General features: G+C 36.8%; 1 protein-coding gene across 1 annotated transcript in view; it reads left to right on the top strand.

The window, feature by feature from the left end:
* Nucleotides 1–743: 743 nt before the first annotated feature.
* Nucleotides 744–14,014, top strand: part of LOC150095764 (beta-keto L-gulonate decarboxylase-like) — a 64,439-nt gene continuing 51,168 nt past the window's right edge. The window contains exons 1-2 of the mRNA XM_090410357.1: nucleotides 744–954; nucleotides 12,374–12,472. Of these exons, the coding sequence (XP_090266483.1) occupies nucleotides 900–954; nucleotides 12,374–12,472 (154 nt within the window). The 5' untranslated portion in view covers nucleotides 744–899. The remainder of the gene's footprint in view (nucleotides 955–12,373; nucleotides 12,473–14,014) is intronic.

Genomic DNA, 14,014 nt, shown 5'->3' with positions numbered 1-14,014 from the left:
GTATATATATTTATTTGGATTGTACGTAGATGCTTTATGGTTAATAAAATATAGCTTAGTGGATGTGGCGTTTCTACTCCCACGGTGCTTAACTGCACGAAGGAAGACTTCTTGGTTTCGAATCTAGTCGGCGACTAGAAGAAATTTTTCTAAGTCTTTTTTCGACCGGTTCCCGAGTTAGTCGATCACGGATAAGCGGGTTTTTTCTCCCGGAAACTCGGATTTTTCGTCCTGTAAACTCAAAAAAATCGACCGCAGAACCCACATTGTTTCAGACATTAGATACGAGTGTTAGGGTTAGGGACCACGAGATGGCGGCACTTGTTGCACCGTCTCTCTTCACTGGGTGCCATTTAATTAGTGATAGCCTTGGGCTAGCTATCTCTGTTGGGGTACCAGTGGGGATTGAACTGTCCACTCAGTCTCGAAAAGTTAGATAGGGCTAAAAACGGCGTCGCCTACTCCCTGTATATACGGGAATAAAAAAGCGTTAGCTGATTTTTTTTTATTTTATAATTTTTCGGTTGTTAAAATAAGAATTATAATGTTTCCAAGTATTTTAAAAGCTAATATTCACGAGCGCAAACACGATATTTTTTAAAAAATTAATCCGCTAACGCCTTTTATTCTCCCAATTATAAGTATTTAATTTACAGTTTTTTTTTTTTTTTAACCAATTATTAGGCGGTCGTTTTGAAAGCTATTTGATGGTCGATGGTTTGTCGTCATCCGGTGAAGGTTGTGATGATGACAGTAATCATAAGAATAAAGTTCTTTATTTCATTAAAATATCGTCCTCTGTCGGTGGGAAATAGAAATCGTTATCAAATACGTGTGTCTAGGATTTGAGTGCTGATCGTAGATGTTAAGTGATCGGTACAAGGAGCTGCGTAATTGCAATGGCTACGAAAAAAGTTAAATTACACGCGCCCGCTTTGCAAGATGTGGCTGCAGGTTTGTAGTCGAATCTAGTTATACGCTGTAGGCATACTTACCGGTGTTAATAATTATTAAATTACCATACTATAGTAATTATTCGTGGGGAAATTTCCATCCAACTGGTTGGCAGGTACCTCTGTTTGCTCGTAGTCCTGATGCGCTAAGGGCAAGAATGTTCGGCCACAACGATGGAGTAGCTATTTTACGTAGACGTTGTACCTTCCCATTCCCTTTTTACGCATATGGCCATTGAACAGTATTCACTCAAGTATATTCTTTCTTGAGGAGGAAGAAGAATAGTTGCTAATAATTTTTGGCGGATACACTCATTGCCATCTTCAAGCTGTATCATTAGCGCCCAATTTTTTATTTATTTATTTTCTTTTATGTTTTAAATCACTACGATGTTAAAAAGGAACGTGATGATAGGATTTGGTATAATTTATGCTGAACATTTTCACTTTTGGGGACAGTCAATTTGGAGGTGTTCAGGGTTACGGCAGTGATAACGACTATTTTGTGGAGGGGGGGTTGAGAAATACTTGTTTTTTTATCGTTTTATTTTATTAATGTATTTCAGTTTTTCTCACCAGTAACAATTATTTCTAATGTTTAATTTCTTGGAAAAAGGTGGGAGGATTGACACCCCCCCATCCCCAACAACACACACACACCATAACCCTTTGAAAATAAAAATGACCCTCTGGATACACTTATCAAACAATAGTAAGTGTATCCAGAAGAATGCACTAGCATTTTCTGGGAACCAAATAATCCATCACTAACAGAACTACCTTTGATCCATTTGTTTTACCAAGCACAGTTGCTACGCCCCCCCCCCCATCTTTCCCAGTAGTTATAGAAGGAACAGCTGGAATCTCAATTTTCTGAATACTTCAGCATTTTTTTTTTAATGAATAAGAAGGGGGAAAATTGCATCAACTAGTTTTTTTTTTTTTTTTTAATTAATGGTTTACTTAGACTAAATTGCTATGTGAATAACAAAAAAAATTAAATAGTATTTAATTTTTTTTAATTCCAAGAAGAATAAGTGCTGCAATACTGAGTCATTTAAAGATAATTTATTAGTAGTATGTGATGCCTTTTGTTGAGTTCAAGAACTCATAGTAGGGGTTCTTGGACTCAGATGGAAGATCTCACTACATATACTACATAGTGATCATATAGGGTCTTGACTTGGGAGGTGGCTAAAGGTGTGGATTTTACAATTAAGACGGGGTACATGTGGAATTATCAGGCTGGTAAATATGGACAAGCTTAGGAGATTGATTGGTTCAGTGCCATGACATGTACAACTGCAAGGGCTAGAAGTTGATAGTGCATGGGAGGCAGTAAAGAAGTGTTTGCATGAAGCAATGGCTGACTGTATACCTAGAGTCCGAATAATAAATCAAGTAAGGGTTAAATGGATGAATAACACCATTAAGCTTGAGCTGCAAAAAAAGAAACTATGGAGGGAATTCAAGGCAAAAGGTGACCTGCAGGCACATGTACAGTATAAAGCACAGGCCAGAAGGGTAACGAGTGTGGTAAGAAAAGCAAAAAAGGATTATGAAAGAACATTGGCCATGGACTAAAGAGAATCCTAAACAGTTTTTTTGATATGTTGCAAGTAAAAGAAAAAATGTATATGGCAGAATGATTTTAAAGAATGTTGATGGTAGGGAGGTAACCGAATCAGCTGATGTAGTTGAATTACTGAGCAAGCACTTTGCAAGAATATATCTTCCAGGTGGTGACATTGCAGAAATGAATGAATGAATGAATGAACCAATAGATTATATGGGAATTGTGGTGAATGAAGTGGAGGTGAGTAGTCTATTGCAAAACCTCAATGTCAATACGTCTGTGGGATTGGATGGTATACCAGTTTGTGTTTTACGTGAAGCGGCTAAAGAATTGTCAGTACCCTTGACCATTTATTTGAGTCTTGGGTCTGGGTTACTCCCAAGGGGGTGGAAAGAGGGGAAAATATTTCCACTGCATAAAGGAGGTTCCAAGACTGCTGTTGTAAATTACCGATCGATTAGCATATCAGGAATCATTGTCAAGGTCTTGGAGAAATTAGTCGAGAAGAATACAGGACTGGATAGATGAAAATGGGATACTGTATGGGGGACAACATGGTTTTGTGAAGGGTAGATCATGCCTCAGTAACTTGCTCACGTTTTATAACACAGTGACGACTGAACTGGATAAGGGTAATGGGTTTACAGTGATTCTACTGGACCTTGCCAAGGCCTTTGACAGGATACCAGATGTTACTCTAATCAGTAAACTGGAGCACGTGGGGATGGATATTGGGTTGGTGAGATAATTAGGAGGGTGGTTGATGGAGAGATTCCAGAGAGTGGTTTATTCAGGAGTGGAGTCCAAAAGACGGCTTGTGACTGGTGGTGTGCCGCAGGGTTCTTTTCTTGGACCACTACTTTTCAATTTGTTCATCAATGATATAGGAAAGGATCTGAGAGGAAGTGTTCACTTGTTTGCTGATGATGCAAAGTGGGGGTAGAGCAATTGTGAGTGCACAGGATGTCAAAATTTTGCAGGATGATTTGGATAGTTTGGGGGACTGGGCTAGGGAAAATGGATGTCAATTTAATGTGGCAAAGTGTAAGGTTATGCATTTTGGAGTGAAATGATTAGCAGCAGTATATTACATTAGTGGAACTGTACTCTAGGAGATTGATGAGGCCAGGGATTTGGAAGTGTTGGCGGATAGGGAGTTGAAGTTTAGGGGGCACATTGCAAAAGTGGCCAAAACAGCTCATCAAATCACTTGGTTGCTGAAAAATACTGTAACAAGCAGAGACAAACAAGTTATTGTTCCTCTATATCGAGAATTGATAAGACCCCATCTAGACTACTGTGTCCACATATGGGCGCCAGGGTTTCTTCTTGATGGGGAAGAGGTGGAGAGGATCCAGAGATGAGTGACCAAGATGACACAGGTCTGTGGAATGAACCTTATGAGAACAGGTTGAAGATTTGTGGGTTGCAAAAATTGGTTGATTGTCGGAAAAGGGGTGATATGATTGATACATTCAAATTACTGAAGGGTTTCTATAGGATTAATCCAGAAGATATTTTTGAGAATAGGATTGGTGGTGGGAGGACTAGGGGCCATACATGGAAGCTGGGCAAGAGTGTGGTTAGCAGGGGTGTTAGAGCTAGGTTTTTTACTTGGAGAGTGATGAATGAGTGGAATAAGCTGCCAGAGTCTGTTGTGGGTGCTCTGACCGTGAATGAGTTCAAGGCGAGGTATGATAGATATGTGTGAATGTCGAATAGTTGTTCTTGACATGATGTTAGGGCCTCCCTCGATGAGTGTCAACTCCTTGGAGTTGCCCAAGATAATAATAATAGTCCACTGTCCACAGTATACCATGTAGTGTCAACTAATTTCTTTTAGACATTTTTATTAGCAATGATTTTCATCAATCCCCATATACTAGACAAACAATACCTGTGGTCTAGATATCTTGCAGAACTAAACATGCAGTGCTTACTCTCAAGAGAAATAGGAAAGTTTTGGAAAATTTATTTTTTTCGAAATTAAATACTCAAAACTTAAGAAGAGAAAGATGTTTACAATTAACATCTATTAAAATTTTATCATTGCATATCAGAAGTACCAGTGCAGGATGCTAGAAGCATCCAGAAGATGTGAATCTGTTTTACAGATGATGCAAAGTTGGAGCTATGAGGAGTGAAGCTTATGATGCATCTTTACTGGAGGATTGGAATAAGTGATCTTGTTGGTAGATGAGTTCAGTAACATTTATTCTCTAAACAGTTTTCAGCATTATTAAATGTAAGGTCAACAATTTGGAAGACAAACTGAATTCTGCATTTGGTGGTGATCTGTTGAAAGAAATTTTGATGGTGTTCTATGTAGGTGTGGGGGATGTTGGAATTACAGGCAAAGCAACTGATGCCATTGTATTGTAATTTGCCTGTTTTGCAGAAAAGGAAAATCAAGTGAAGTTATTGTTCCATGTATGAAGCATTAAGGAGGCTGCATTTGGGCTATTGCTTGTTGCTTGCAGAATTAGTGACCTAATTTTCATAACAAAGTATAACTTTGTGAGTGAGTTTATACTAAATTGCAGAAGAGATTGAGAGAGAAGAGAATGAGAGGTTATAACTGAAAGTTATATGTAGGTGTGAATAAGAAAGGATCCCACAGTGCAGAGCAAATTTTTTGCTTTGAAGAGTGGTAGGGTATACATTGCTAGAAAGTGTATTGAAGAAGAAATGATTGAGTTTAAGGTGTAGTATTATGTACTTTGTGAGAGATCGTGCAGACCTTCCATGATGAGTGATGAAATTTCTGATGATGATGATATTACAGCAAGCACAAAATCTTTAAAGAATTCAAATTTTAGCCTTAACATTTTCATTCTGTTTAAGGTAACCCAATAAATTTAAATCAACTACTACTAACAACAGTTTCCATTATTTAGTTGCCATCCTGTTGAAACTTTGCAAATTGCATATCCTCATCTGATTTCATGCCCCATATTCCAAAGACCAGTTACCACCTTAATGTATCTTCTCTGGACTCTTTCTGATATTTCCTGATCATTATGAAAACCAGGTGACCAATCCTATGCACAGTAATCCATTTATACTAAATTGAAGATTAAGACCTTATACACATACCAGCTACTGAATTAGAAAACTTTATGTAGATGTATGTAAACATCACTTATACAGTGTATATGTAAAATACTTGGTCATCACCATGTATTATAGGCAACTATTTAAAAATGCTTCTAGTCAGTAATTGTCAGTAGTGTTGATCACAATGGGGAAAAACAAACAGTTCAATAAAGGGCTTATTGTGTATGCCCATCTGGCTGGAGCCACTATTAAAAACAGCAGAGCTGACCAGTTTCTCAAAATGTGAGATATCCCAGGTGTTTAATCAGTGGAAAAATAACCCAAATAACTTTTCTAAGAGGAGTAACTGTGGTCCTAAACAATTTTTAGGATCGAGATTGCTGTCATGTGAGAAGGCTTGTACTTCAGTCATTTGCTTCAGTAGTTGACTGAAGCATTTTACAAAGGCTGTGTATAGGGAATAGAAGAGAATCAGTATTGGCAGTCGCATACCTATATGAAACTTGCAGATTTCTGTGAAGAACCAAAGAGTTTGTCTACAGTGGTGTCAGGAACACCATGTCTAGACACTGGAAGACTGGAAAAAAGTCACGCAGTTCGACGAATCACAGTACACCTTGTTCTGTACCAACAGTAGCCAGAGAGTTTGGCAGGAGCTCCATGAAGCAATGAACCCAGCTTTCCTTGTTAGCACAACTGAAGGTTCTATAGGTGGTGGTGTCATGGTGCGAGGCATTGCTGGAAGCTCAGATGTCCTCTAAGAAATATCTTAACATTGTAGCTAATCAATAAAAAGTCCATCCTACAGTGTTGACTTTTTATCAAGCAGGTGACAGGTTGTTTCACGGACAACATTGCTGCTGTCCGTGAACAATTCTTGCATAACGATGTCTGCATCGTTATGCAAGAATTGTTCAACAGTGATTTAGTGAGCATGGCAGCAACTTACATCTTTCCTGGCCACCATGAAATCCATATTGGAACCTGATTGAGAATACATAGAACATTTAGAAAAACAGATTTAAGTGGAAAGTCCTCTTTTGTCAAATCTGTGCCAGTTAAAGGACTCTGGTAAATGTCTGGTGTATTGTAGATGCAATCCAACACCTAGTGGAATATATGTGAAACCTTTGCAAAATCGAAGTGTACTACTGTATATGCATCTTCCCTGTTCAATGCATTTGTCACCTTGTAGCATGTCAGGAAATTTGAAAAACTGGCGTCCCTTACCATATTATCCCAAGACTCCATCGAATCAAAGCCACATCTAGGAGATCCTTTTGTCATACACACAGCTCATCATACCGTGCCTTATAAACACACTCAAATTCTCTGCAAACACCACACTCTCAGGCAAGGCATTCCAATCATTCATAACTCTGCACACAAAAAATCTGTTTCTCACTCCTCTGCTCACACCCTCCTTATACAGCTTCAAGCAATATCCTCTGGTTCTCCTCTGACTGATCAACCACCATTTGCTGTAAAACCTCTCCAACAATGATCCTATAACAACCCCTTACTAACTTGTAGGTCTATCATATCACCTCCTATCCACTACACTCTGTAAATTGCATCATCTCAACCTTTCCTCATATTCGACATTCCAGAGATCAGAAACTACCTTAGTAAGTCATATCTGGACCCTTTTCAATATCTCTTCGTCCTTTTGAAAACCAGGTGACCAAATCTCTGCACAGAAGTCCATGTTTGGCCTAATCAAAGACTTATACAATGGAACAAGAATCTCCTTACTTCTACAAGTTGGTACCCTCTGCATCATTCATAGAATTCTTTGTGTGGTCCTCACAATTTTGGCAATGTGTCCCTTTAAATTTCAGATCTTTATCCACCTCCAACAATAATATATCCCCACCAAGCATAAATTCTATATCCCATCTTTGTTTTTCCCAAATTTGAAACCTTACATTTTGCAATATTGAACTCGCATCCCCATTTCCATGACTATTCACTCAATTTATTCAAGTCTTCTTGTAAGGCCACAACATCTTCTCTTTACTCTTCATAGTCCATTCCCATCCAAATCTTTGCCAATATCATTAATATACAGGTTAAACAGCAATGGCCCTAAAACAGACCCCTGAGGCACACTACTAGTGACTTTCCTCTTCCTGGATATTGCTCCCCCATTCACAACTTACCGATGCCCATCAGATAGCCAGTCTCCGATCAAATGCACTAATCTAATATCCAAATCCCATCCACTCTAGTTTGACTATCAACTTATCATGTGATAATTGATCAAAAGCCTTTTCCAAATTGTTAATTTTATCCTCCTGATATATCAGCATATGCCAAAATGTAAGATGCATGTTAAGTACTGAAGAAAATATAAATTAATACAGTTTCAGTTTCATCAGAACTTAGCAACATCAAGTTTGCTCAATTCCCCATACACCACTTGCTCACTTACGGTCAATCTCTTTTCCCTAGCTATACCCTTGTAATAATATGCTGTTTGTTGCTATTTATATACGGTCTTTTATTCTATACTTTATATACCGTTATTCTAATTAGCAGTGAGCGCTTTCTCTCTCATAATCTTTCTCACTTACTCTACTGCTGATTATGTTTATTCACCTTCCGTATTTATTAGTTGTATGCCAACAAACACTGGAAAATTTATTTGTTAGACTGCACTATCCAATATATCAATATTTGGCATAAGACTCAATAAAACTTCGGATAGATCTCTCTCTCTTACTAGTGTAAATCCCTTCAACAAAGTTTACATAAACAGTCGTGGTTTGTAACTAAACTGCGCTCTTAATGCTTTAGTTGTTTCCCGCTCACAAGCCTGATTTTATTTAGGAACAGTGCAGTTGTATAAATAAAGAATCGGGCAGCACTCTTTTAACAAATAAATAAAACACATTTATTTACATTAATATGAAATATACACGAATCAAACGATTCATGTATATTTCATATTAATTCACATATATTATAATTTTAATATACTATAATATAATATTTATTATAATATTATATATTATAATAATATTAATCATCATCATCATCATCATACGTATCAAGGATTTAGGCCTAATAGGCCACAACTTCCTTAGAAGTCATCAACGATGACTTCTAAGGCCTGTTCCGGCCTTAGAAGTCATCGTTGAATCGTTTAAGAGGACGTCCTGGTTTTCTTTTTCCTAATGGCTTGTACTTTAAGGCTTGTTTTAGTAATCTTTCTGTTTTCATTCTTTGAACGTGTTCCATCCATCTATGTTTATATTTTTTAATTTTTTCAATTACTGGTTCTTGGTTTAATTCTTTCATAATATCTTCGTTTCTTTTGTGATCAAATAGGGTATACTTTGCAGTTTTTCTCATAAACTTCATTTCTGCTGTTGTTAATCTTTGTCTTTTTGTTTTATTGTCCAGATTTCGCTTCCATACATTAAGACCGGTAGGGCTAATGTATTGTATACTTTTAGCCTGGTTTGTTTTTGAACTAGGTTTGGTTTAAATATAGAGTTAATTACTCCTGTTATTTTGAAATATTTTGCAATTTTTATGTTTATATCTTTTTCATTTTCATAAGTGATCATACATCCCTATTAATAATATTAATATTATAATATATTATAATATTTATTATTAAAATTTCATTATAATTCATATATATTTCATGTATATCTATGAGTTAAAGAGAATATTTATAAATAAATATTCTCTTTAACTCAAACAACAATTCTCTTTAACTCTCTGCTTATAAATTCAACTTATTAAACTTCTAGTTTACTCGCAAAGAGGCTAGTTAACTCTTTGTTAAGTTATTTTTACAAATTTTGATATCATTTTCTAACATGGCAATTAACTCTCTTATGGACGCTTCTTATTACTTTTAAGCTAATTCTTAACAGTCAGTATACGATATATCTCCTAGATTATAAGAGAAAATATACAAAAGTATGTAACTTACAGAGGCTCTGTAACACACATTGTCAAGAGTCTTTTACTAAAGTCTTTATGGCTTTTCTCTCATCTCGAGTTTTAGGCTTCCTTCAGGAGTATCTTGCTACAGTGGTATTATGTAGGGATATTAGTGGGCTTTTGGATTGCAATCTGCAGTACTTGAATAGCACATACAAAGGGTTTCAGCATAGGCAATTTCTCCTCTGGCTCTTACTTTGGGAACTTCTGCTTCTAATTGCCACCACTTCTGTTACTAACTGCCACCAACTGGCTCTGGTTCTTTTCGGTATCAGCACTTGCCTTTGCTCTTTTGGCACCTGGATCTCGGCTCTCCTCTTTAGTAACTTGGGTCTTGCCTCTCCTCATTCTCTGCTGCCTCTGCTCTGGTTCGGACTCCGCTTATAGTCTGCAGCTCGCTTCTGTCCTGGTTCCGACTTATGATGACTGTCTCTTGACGACTGGAAGCCCCTTATGCTCATCTCAGTCCCCTTTTATTTTCTGATCTTGGGTACTTGCACTAAGGGTAGTAAACCCCGAAGAATTCGGCATAACTCTTTCTTTTCCTTTAAGTTTAACCTGCTCTTTGTTCTCCTCCGTGCATTCTTTTGATCGTATTTTGCTGGGAGCGGAACTTGTCTAAAACTCGCGGACCTCTTTGATACTTCTCCTGTCCTTTCAGGATGCGGAAACTTCTCTAAACCTAGCGGCACTCTTAGATACTAACTTTAAAGGTATTAGTGCAGAGCTTGTAAGCACTTCTCTCATACACAAAACTAGTAAACAACTTTCCTGCACTCTTACACATAATTATATACAAAGTTCCGATGGCAAAGCATTGCCTTTGTTTTCGACATTAAAACAGTAAATACATTCACTTCCCATAGGGTTAACTACATTAATATTTAGCGAAATATACATAGAAACAAACGAGGTTATTTACAGTTGCAGTTCTCATGAGACTTGACCTATGTAAAAAAATTGATATAAAGCGCTTTGGTATTTTTAAGCTACATTGAGATTTTATACCCTTGCTCTCACTAACCTCTACAATAACTTACCATAACTCCAGATATACAGATTAGCCTATAATTTGTAGCTGCAGCTTTATTATCAACTTTGTGAAGTAAAACTTGGGACCTGTGCTGTTGCAAGACTTATTAAATAGGTTTGCAAAGGCTAACACAGACTCCCTGGAATCTTTCTTTAAGATACTTGGTGATATGTCATGTCCTTTTGCCTTATTGATATCACACTTACTTAATTCCTCATATACCTTCAGCTCACAAGTAAGCCATCCTCCCCTGTTTCCTCTACATTTGTTTCTCTTGATTTTCACTGAATAATGAATAATGAATTACTCATTGAATATCTTAACTGTGTTGTGTACAGCAGTTACGAGTCAGTCTACCATTTTTATCCCTTAACATTATCTTACCATAATTCTTTTCCCTTCTACTTGTCACTTATTGGAAAACTTCCTAGGATTTCTTTTCTGATTTTGATAATTTCCACTTGTTACTTTCCCGGCTTGCTCTTTATACCCTTCAGTCTTCACATGGCTGGTCACCACTCAGTTGATCACATAATAGTCACGCTCACCCAGTGGCGCACTCAGGATTTAATCTTGGAGGGGGCCGAGCGCTCAGGATTTAACCTTTGGGGGGGCCGAGTTGAGTAGACGTTTTGCGAATACACACTACACATCGCATGTGACCTATAACTGAGCATCTGCAGTGATCGCTAATTCATAAGTAGCACACAACATAAATAAAAAAATGAATTTTAATTAGGAAAAGATTTCTAGAAATTTTTCTAGTGTTTTTTCCTTTTCTTTGGGGTGCGCCCGGGCCCCTTGCCCCCCCCCCCCCTCTGGGTGCGCCACTGCGCTCACCAACCAGGAGATGGTGAGCTTCATTAACAACGCATTTTTCGATGAAATTATTGGATCTAAGACTCTTGATTCTCGTATGCCCTTGTTTACATTGCCTAATATAGTTATCTCTCGAAATTAATTTTCCTTTTACCCAAATGCTAGTTTGGATGTAATGAGATAGCATTATATTTTTAGGATATAGTTTTTATTTAGCTGTATTAGAATGTGCTTTCTGGCAATTGTTGATATAACTGAGGTCTTAAGTATTATAAATACTAATATCCCAACACTTTCAAAATGTTCTTAAAGCCATTTGAAACAATAAGTCAAAAATGAGTGTGTGTGCGCACGCGTGCACACACACACACACAAACCTTAACAGTGGCATTTACTATTTGTTTTAGCAATAATAATTAAATTTTTTTTATAAACTACATTTTATACAGTGCCGTAACCAGGTAGGTTCAATGGGTGCACAGGGCCCAGAATGAAGGAGGCCTGAATTGGGGCATCAAAAAAATAATCATTATTATATTTTCATTTCCAAATTTCAAATTTTGCTGTCATGGGGCCGATTCTGTAGCATTTTTGTTTAAAGTTAAAATAAACCAATCTATTTCTATCATTTTTTTCTATTCCCCAAAAAAGGAGGTGGGGCAAAAATAAAATCTTGCACAGGGCCCATGAAAAATTAGTTATGGCACTGGTCTTACATCATTGAACAACTACATACTCACCAAAAGTTTGATTTGTGTAACTCACGCCATTACTTTTGACAACATAATATTAGGAAACTTCCGTCTTGCATCGTAAAAGTGCAAGATAATGTGTTATATTATAACACATTACATATATAAACTGTATATTGTTTATAAATTTATAAACAATATAGTTATATTTAACTTATATTTATTATTATAAACAATACAGTTATATTTATAAAGAAAAATGTCTTGAAACTTTTTTTTTTAGTCCTTAAAGAAGGTTTGCAGAAATGTTTTGAAGAAACTGAAGTATCTGTTATGGACTGCCCAGATCTCCAGAATGAACCATTTATGTTAGCTGCAGAGGGTCAGTATTTTGTATGATTTTTTTAAAAATAAATTTAAACAAAAATAAATTTATTTTTAAAAATAAATTCTTATATATATATATATATATATATATATATATATATCAGTCCATTTATATCTTAGACTTTCTCTGAGTATTTTTTCTAGCATTATTTATTTTATTATTATATTTTTTTTTTGCATGGATTATCCTTCTACTATCTTGGATTATTTCTTTTACATATTCTTGAATGTTAACGGGCTGCCAGAGTCTGTGGTGGATGCTGTGACAGTGAATTAGTTTAAGGCGAGGTATGATAGATACTGTATGAATGTCGAATAGTTGTAATGAATATGATTTGGGGCCTCCCTCGATGAGTCTAAGGACTCCCTGGAGTTGCCTGTAATAATAATAATAACCCTGCTAATATAATATGCTGCTGGAACTCTAATTACGCCAAAATGCATAACTTTACACTTACTAACATTAAACTGACAGCCATTTTCGTTTGTCGAGTTCTTTTCTGATATTTTTGCAGACATACAAGCTTACAACATGTTTTAGCTGAATTGGCTAGGCCTTTCACACATTTGTATAACTTGAGTCTCAGCTCAGGAATGATACCGCAGGAATGGAAGGAATGTATGATAGTTCCATTGCACAAGGGTGGTGCAAAAACTGATGTGTCTAACTACCAACCTGTTAGTATCTCTGGTGTGTTAGTGAAGATTTTAGAGAAGATGGTAAGAATGTGCATACAGAAACGGGTAGACAAGTATTCTATACTCTGCAGGGAACAGCATTGGTTTACTAAAGGAAGGTCATGTTTTAGCAATTTGCTCATATTTTATAACAATGTTATGGCAGAGTTGGATAAAGGGAATGGATACACTATGATAATGTTGGATTTTTTAAGGCATTTGATAGGATACCACACTATATGCTGTTGCGTAAACTGGAGAATATGGAATTGGAATATAATCCATTGACTCGGACCAGGGGATGGTTGCCAGACAGATATCAAAAAGTGGTACACAGTGGGTGTGAATCTGCCAGATTTAAGGTAACCAGTGGTGTACCTCAGGGTTCAGTTCTTGGGCCATTATTGTTCAATCTATACATTGACATCAAGCAGGGTCTATCATCAGATTTGCAATTGTTTGCTGATGATGTGAAGATAGGCAAGGCAATCAGGGATGTTACTGATATTCAGCAATTACAAAATGATTTGAATAGACTGGAAATCTGGGAAAACGAAAATGGCTGTCAGTTTAATGTTAGTAAGTGTAAAGTTATGCATTTTGGCATAATTAGAGTTCCAGCGGCATATTATATTAGCAGGGTTATTATTATTATTACAGGCAACTCCAGGGAGTCCTTAGACTCATCGAGGGAGGCCCCAAATCATATTCATTACAACTATTCGACATTCATACAGTATCTATCATACCTCGCCTTAAACTCATTCACTGTCACAGCATCCACCACAGACTCTGGCAGCCCGTTCCACTCATTCACCACTCTAAAAATAAAGAACCCAGCTCTAACACCCTTACTAAC

Source organism: Typopeltis vanoorti, chromosome 20 (genome assembly GCF_054136105.1).
Source record: "Typopeltis vanoorti isolate ZY-2024b chromosome 20, IOZ_Tvanoo_1.0, whole genome shotgun sequence".
In the NCBI taxonomy this organism is placed as follows: Eukaryota; Metazoa; Arthropoda; class Arachnida; order Uropygi; family Thelyphonidae; genus Typopeltis; species Typopeltis vanoorti.
Note: the sequence above shows the minus strand (reverse complement) of the source record. Positions and strands in the feature narration are given on the sequence as shown.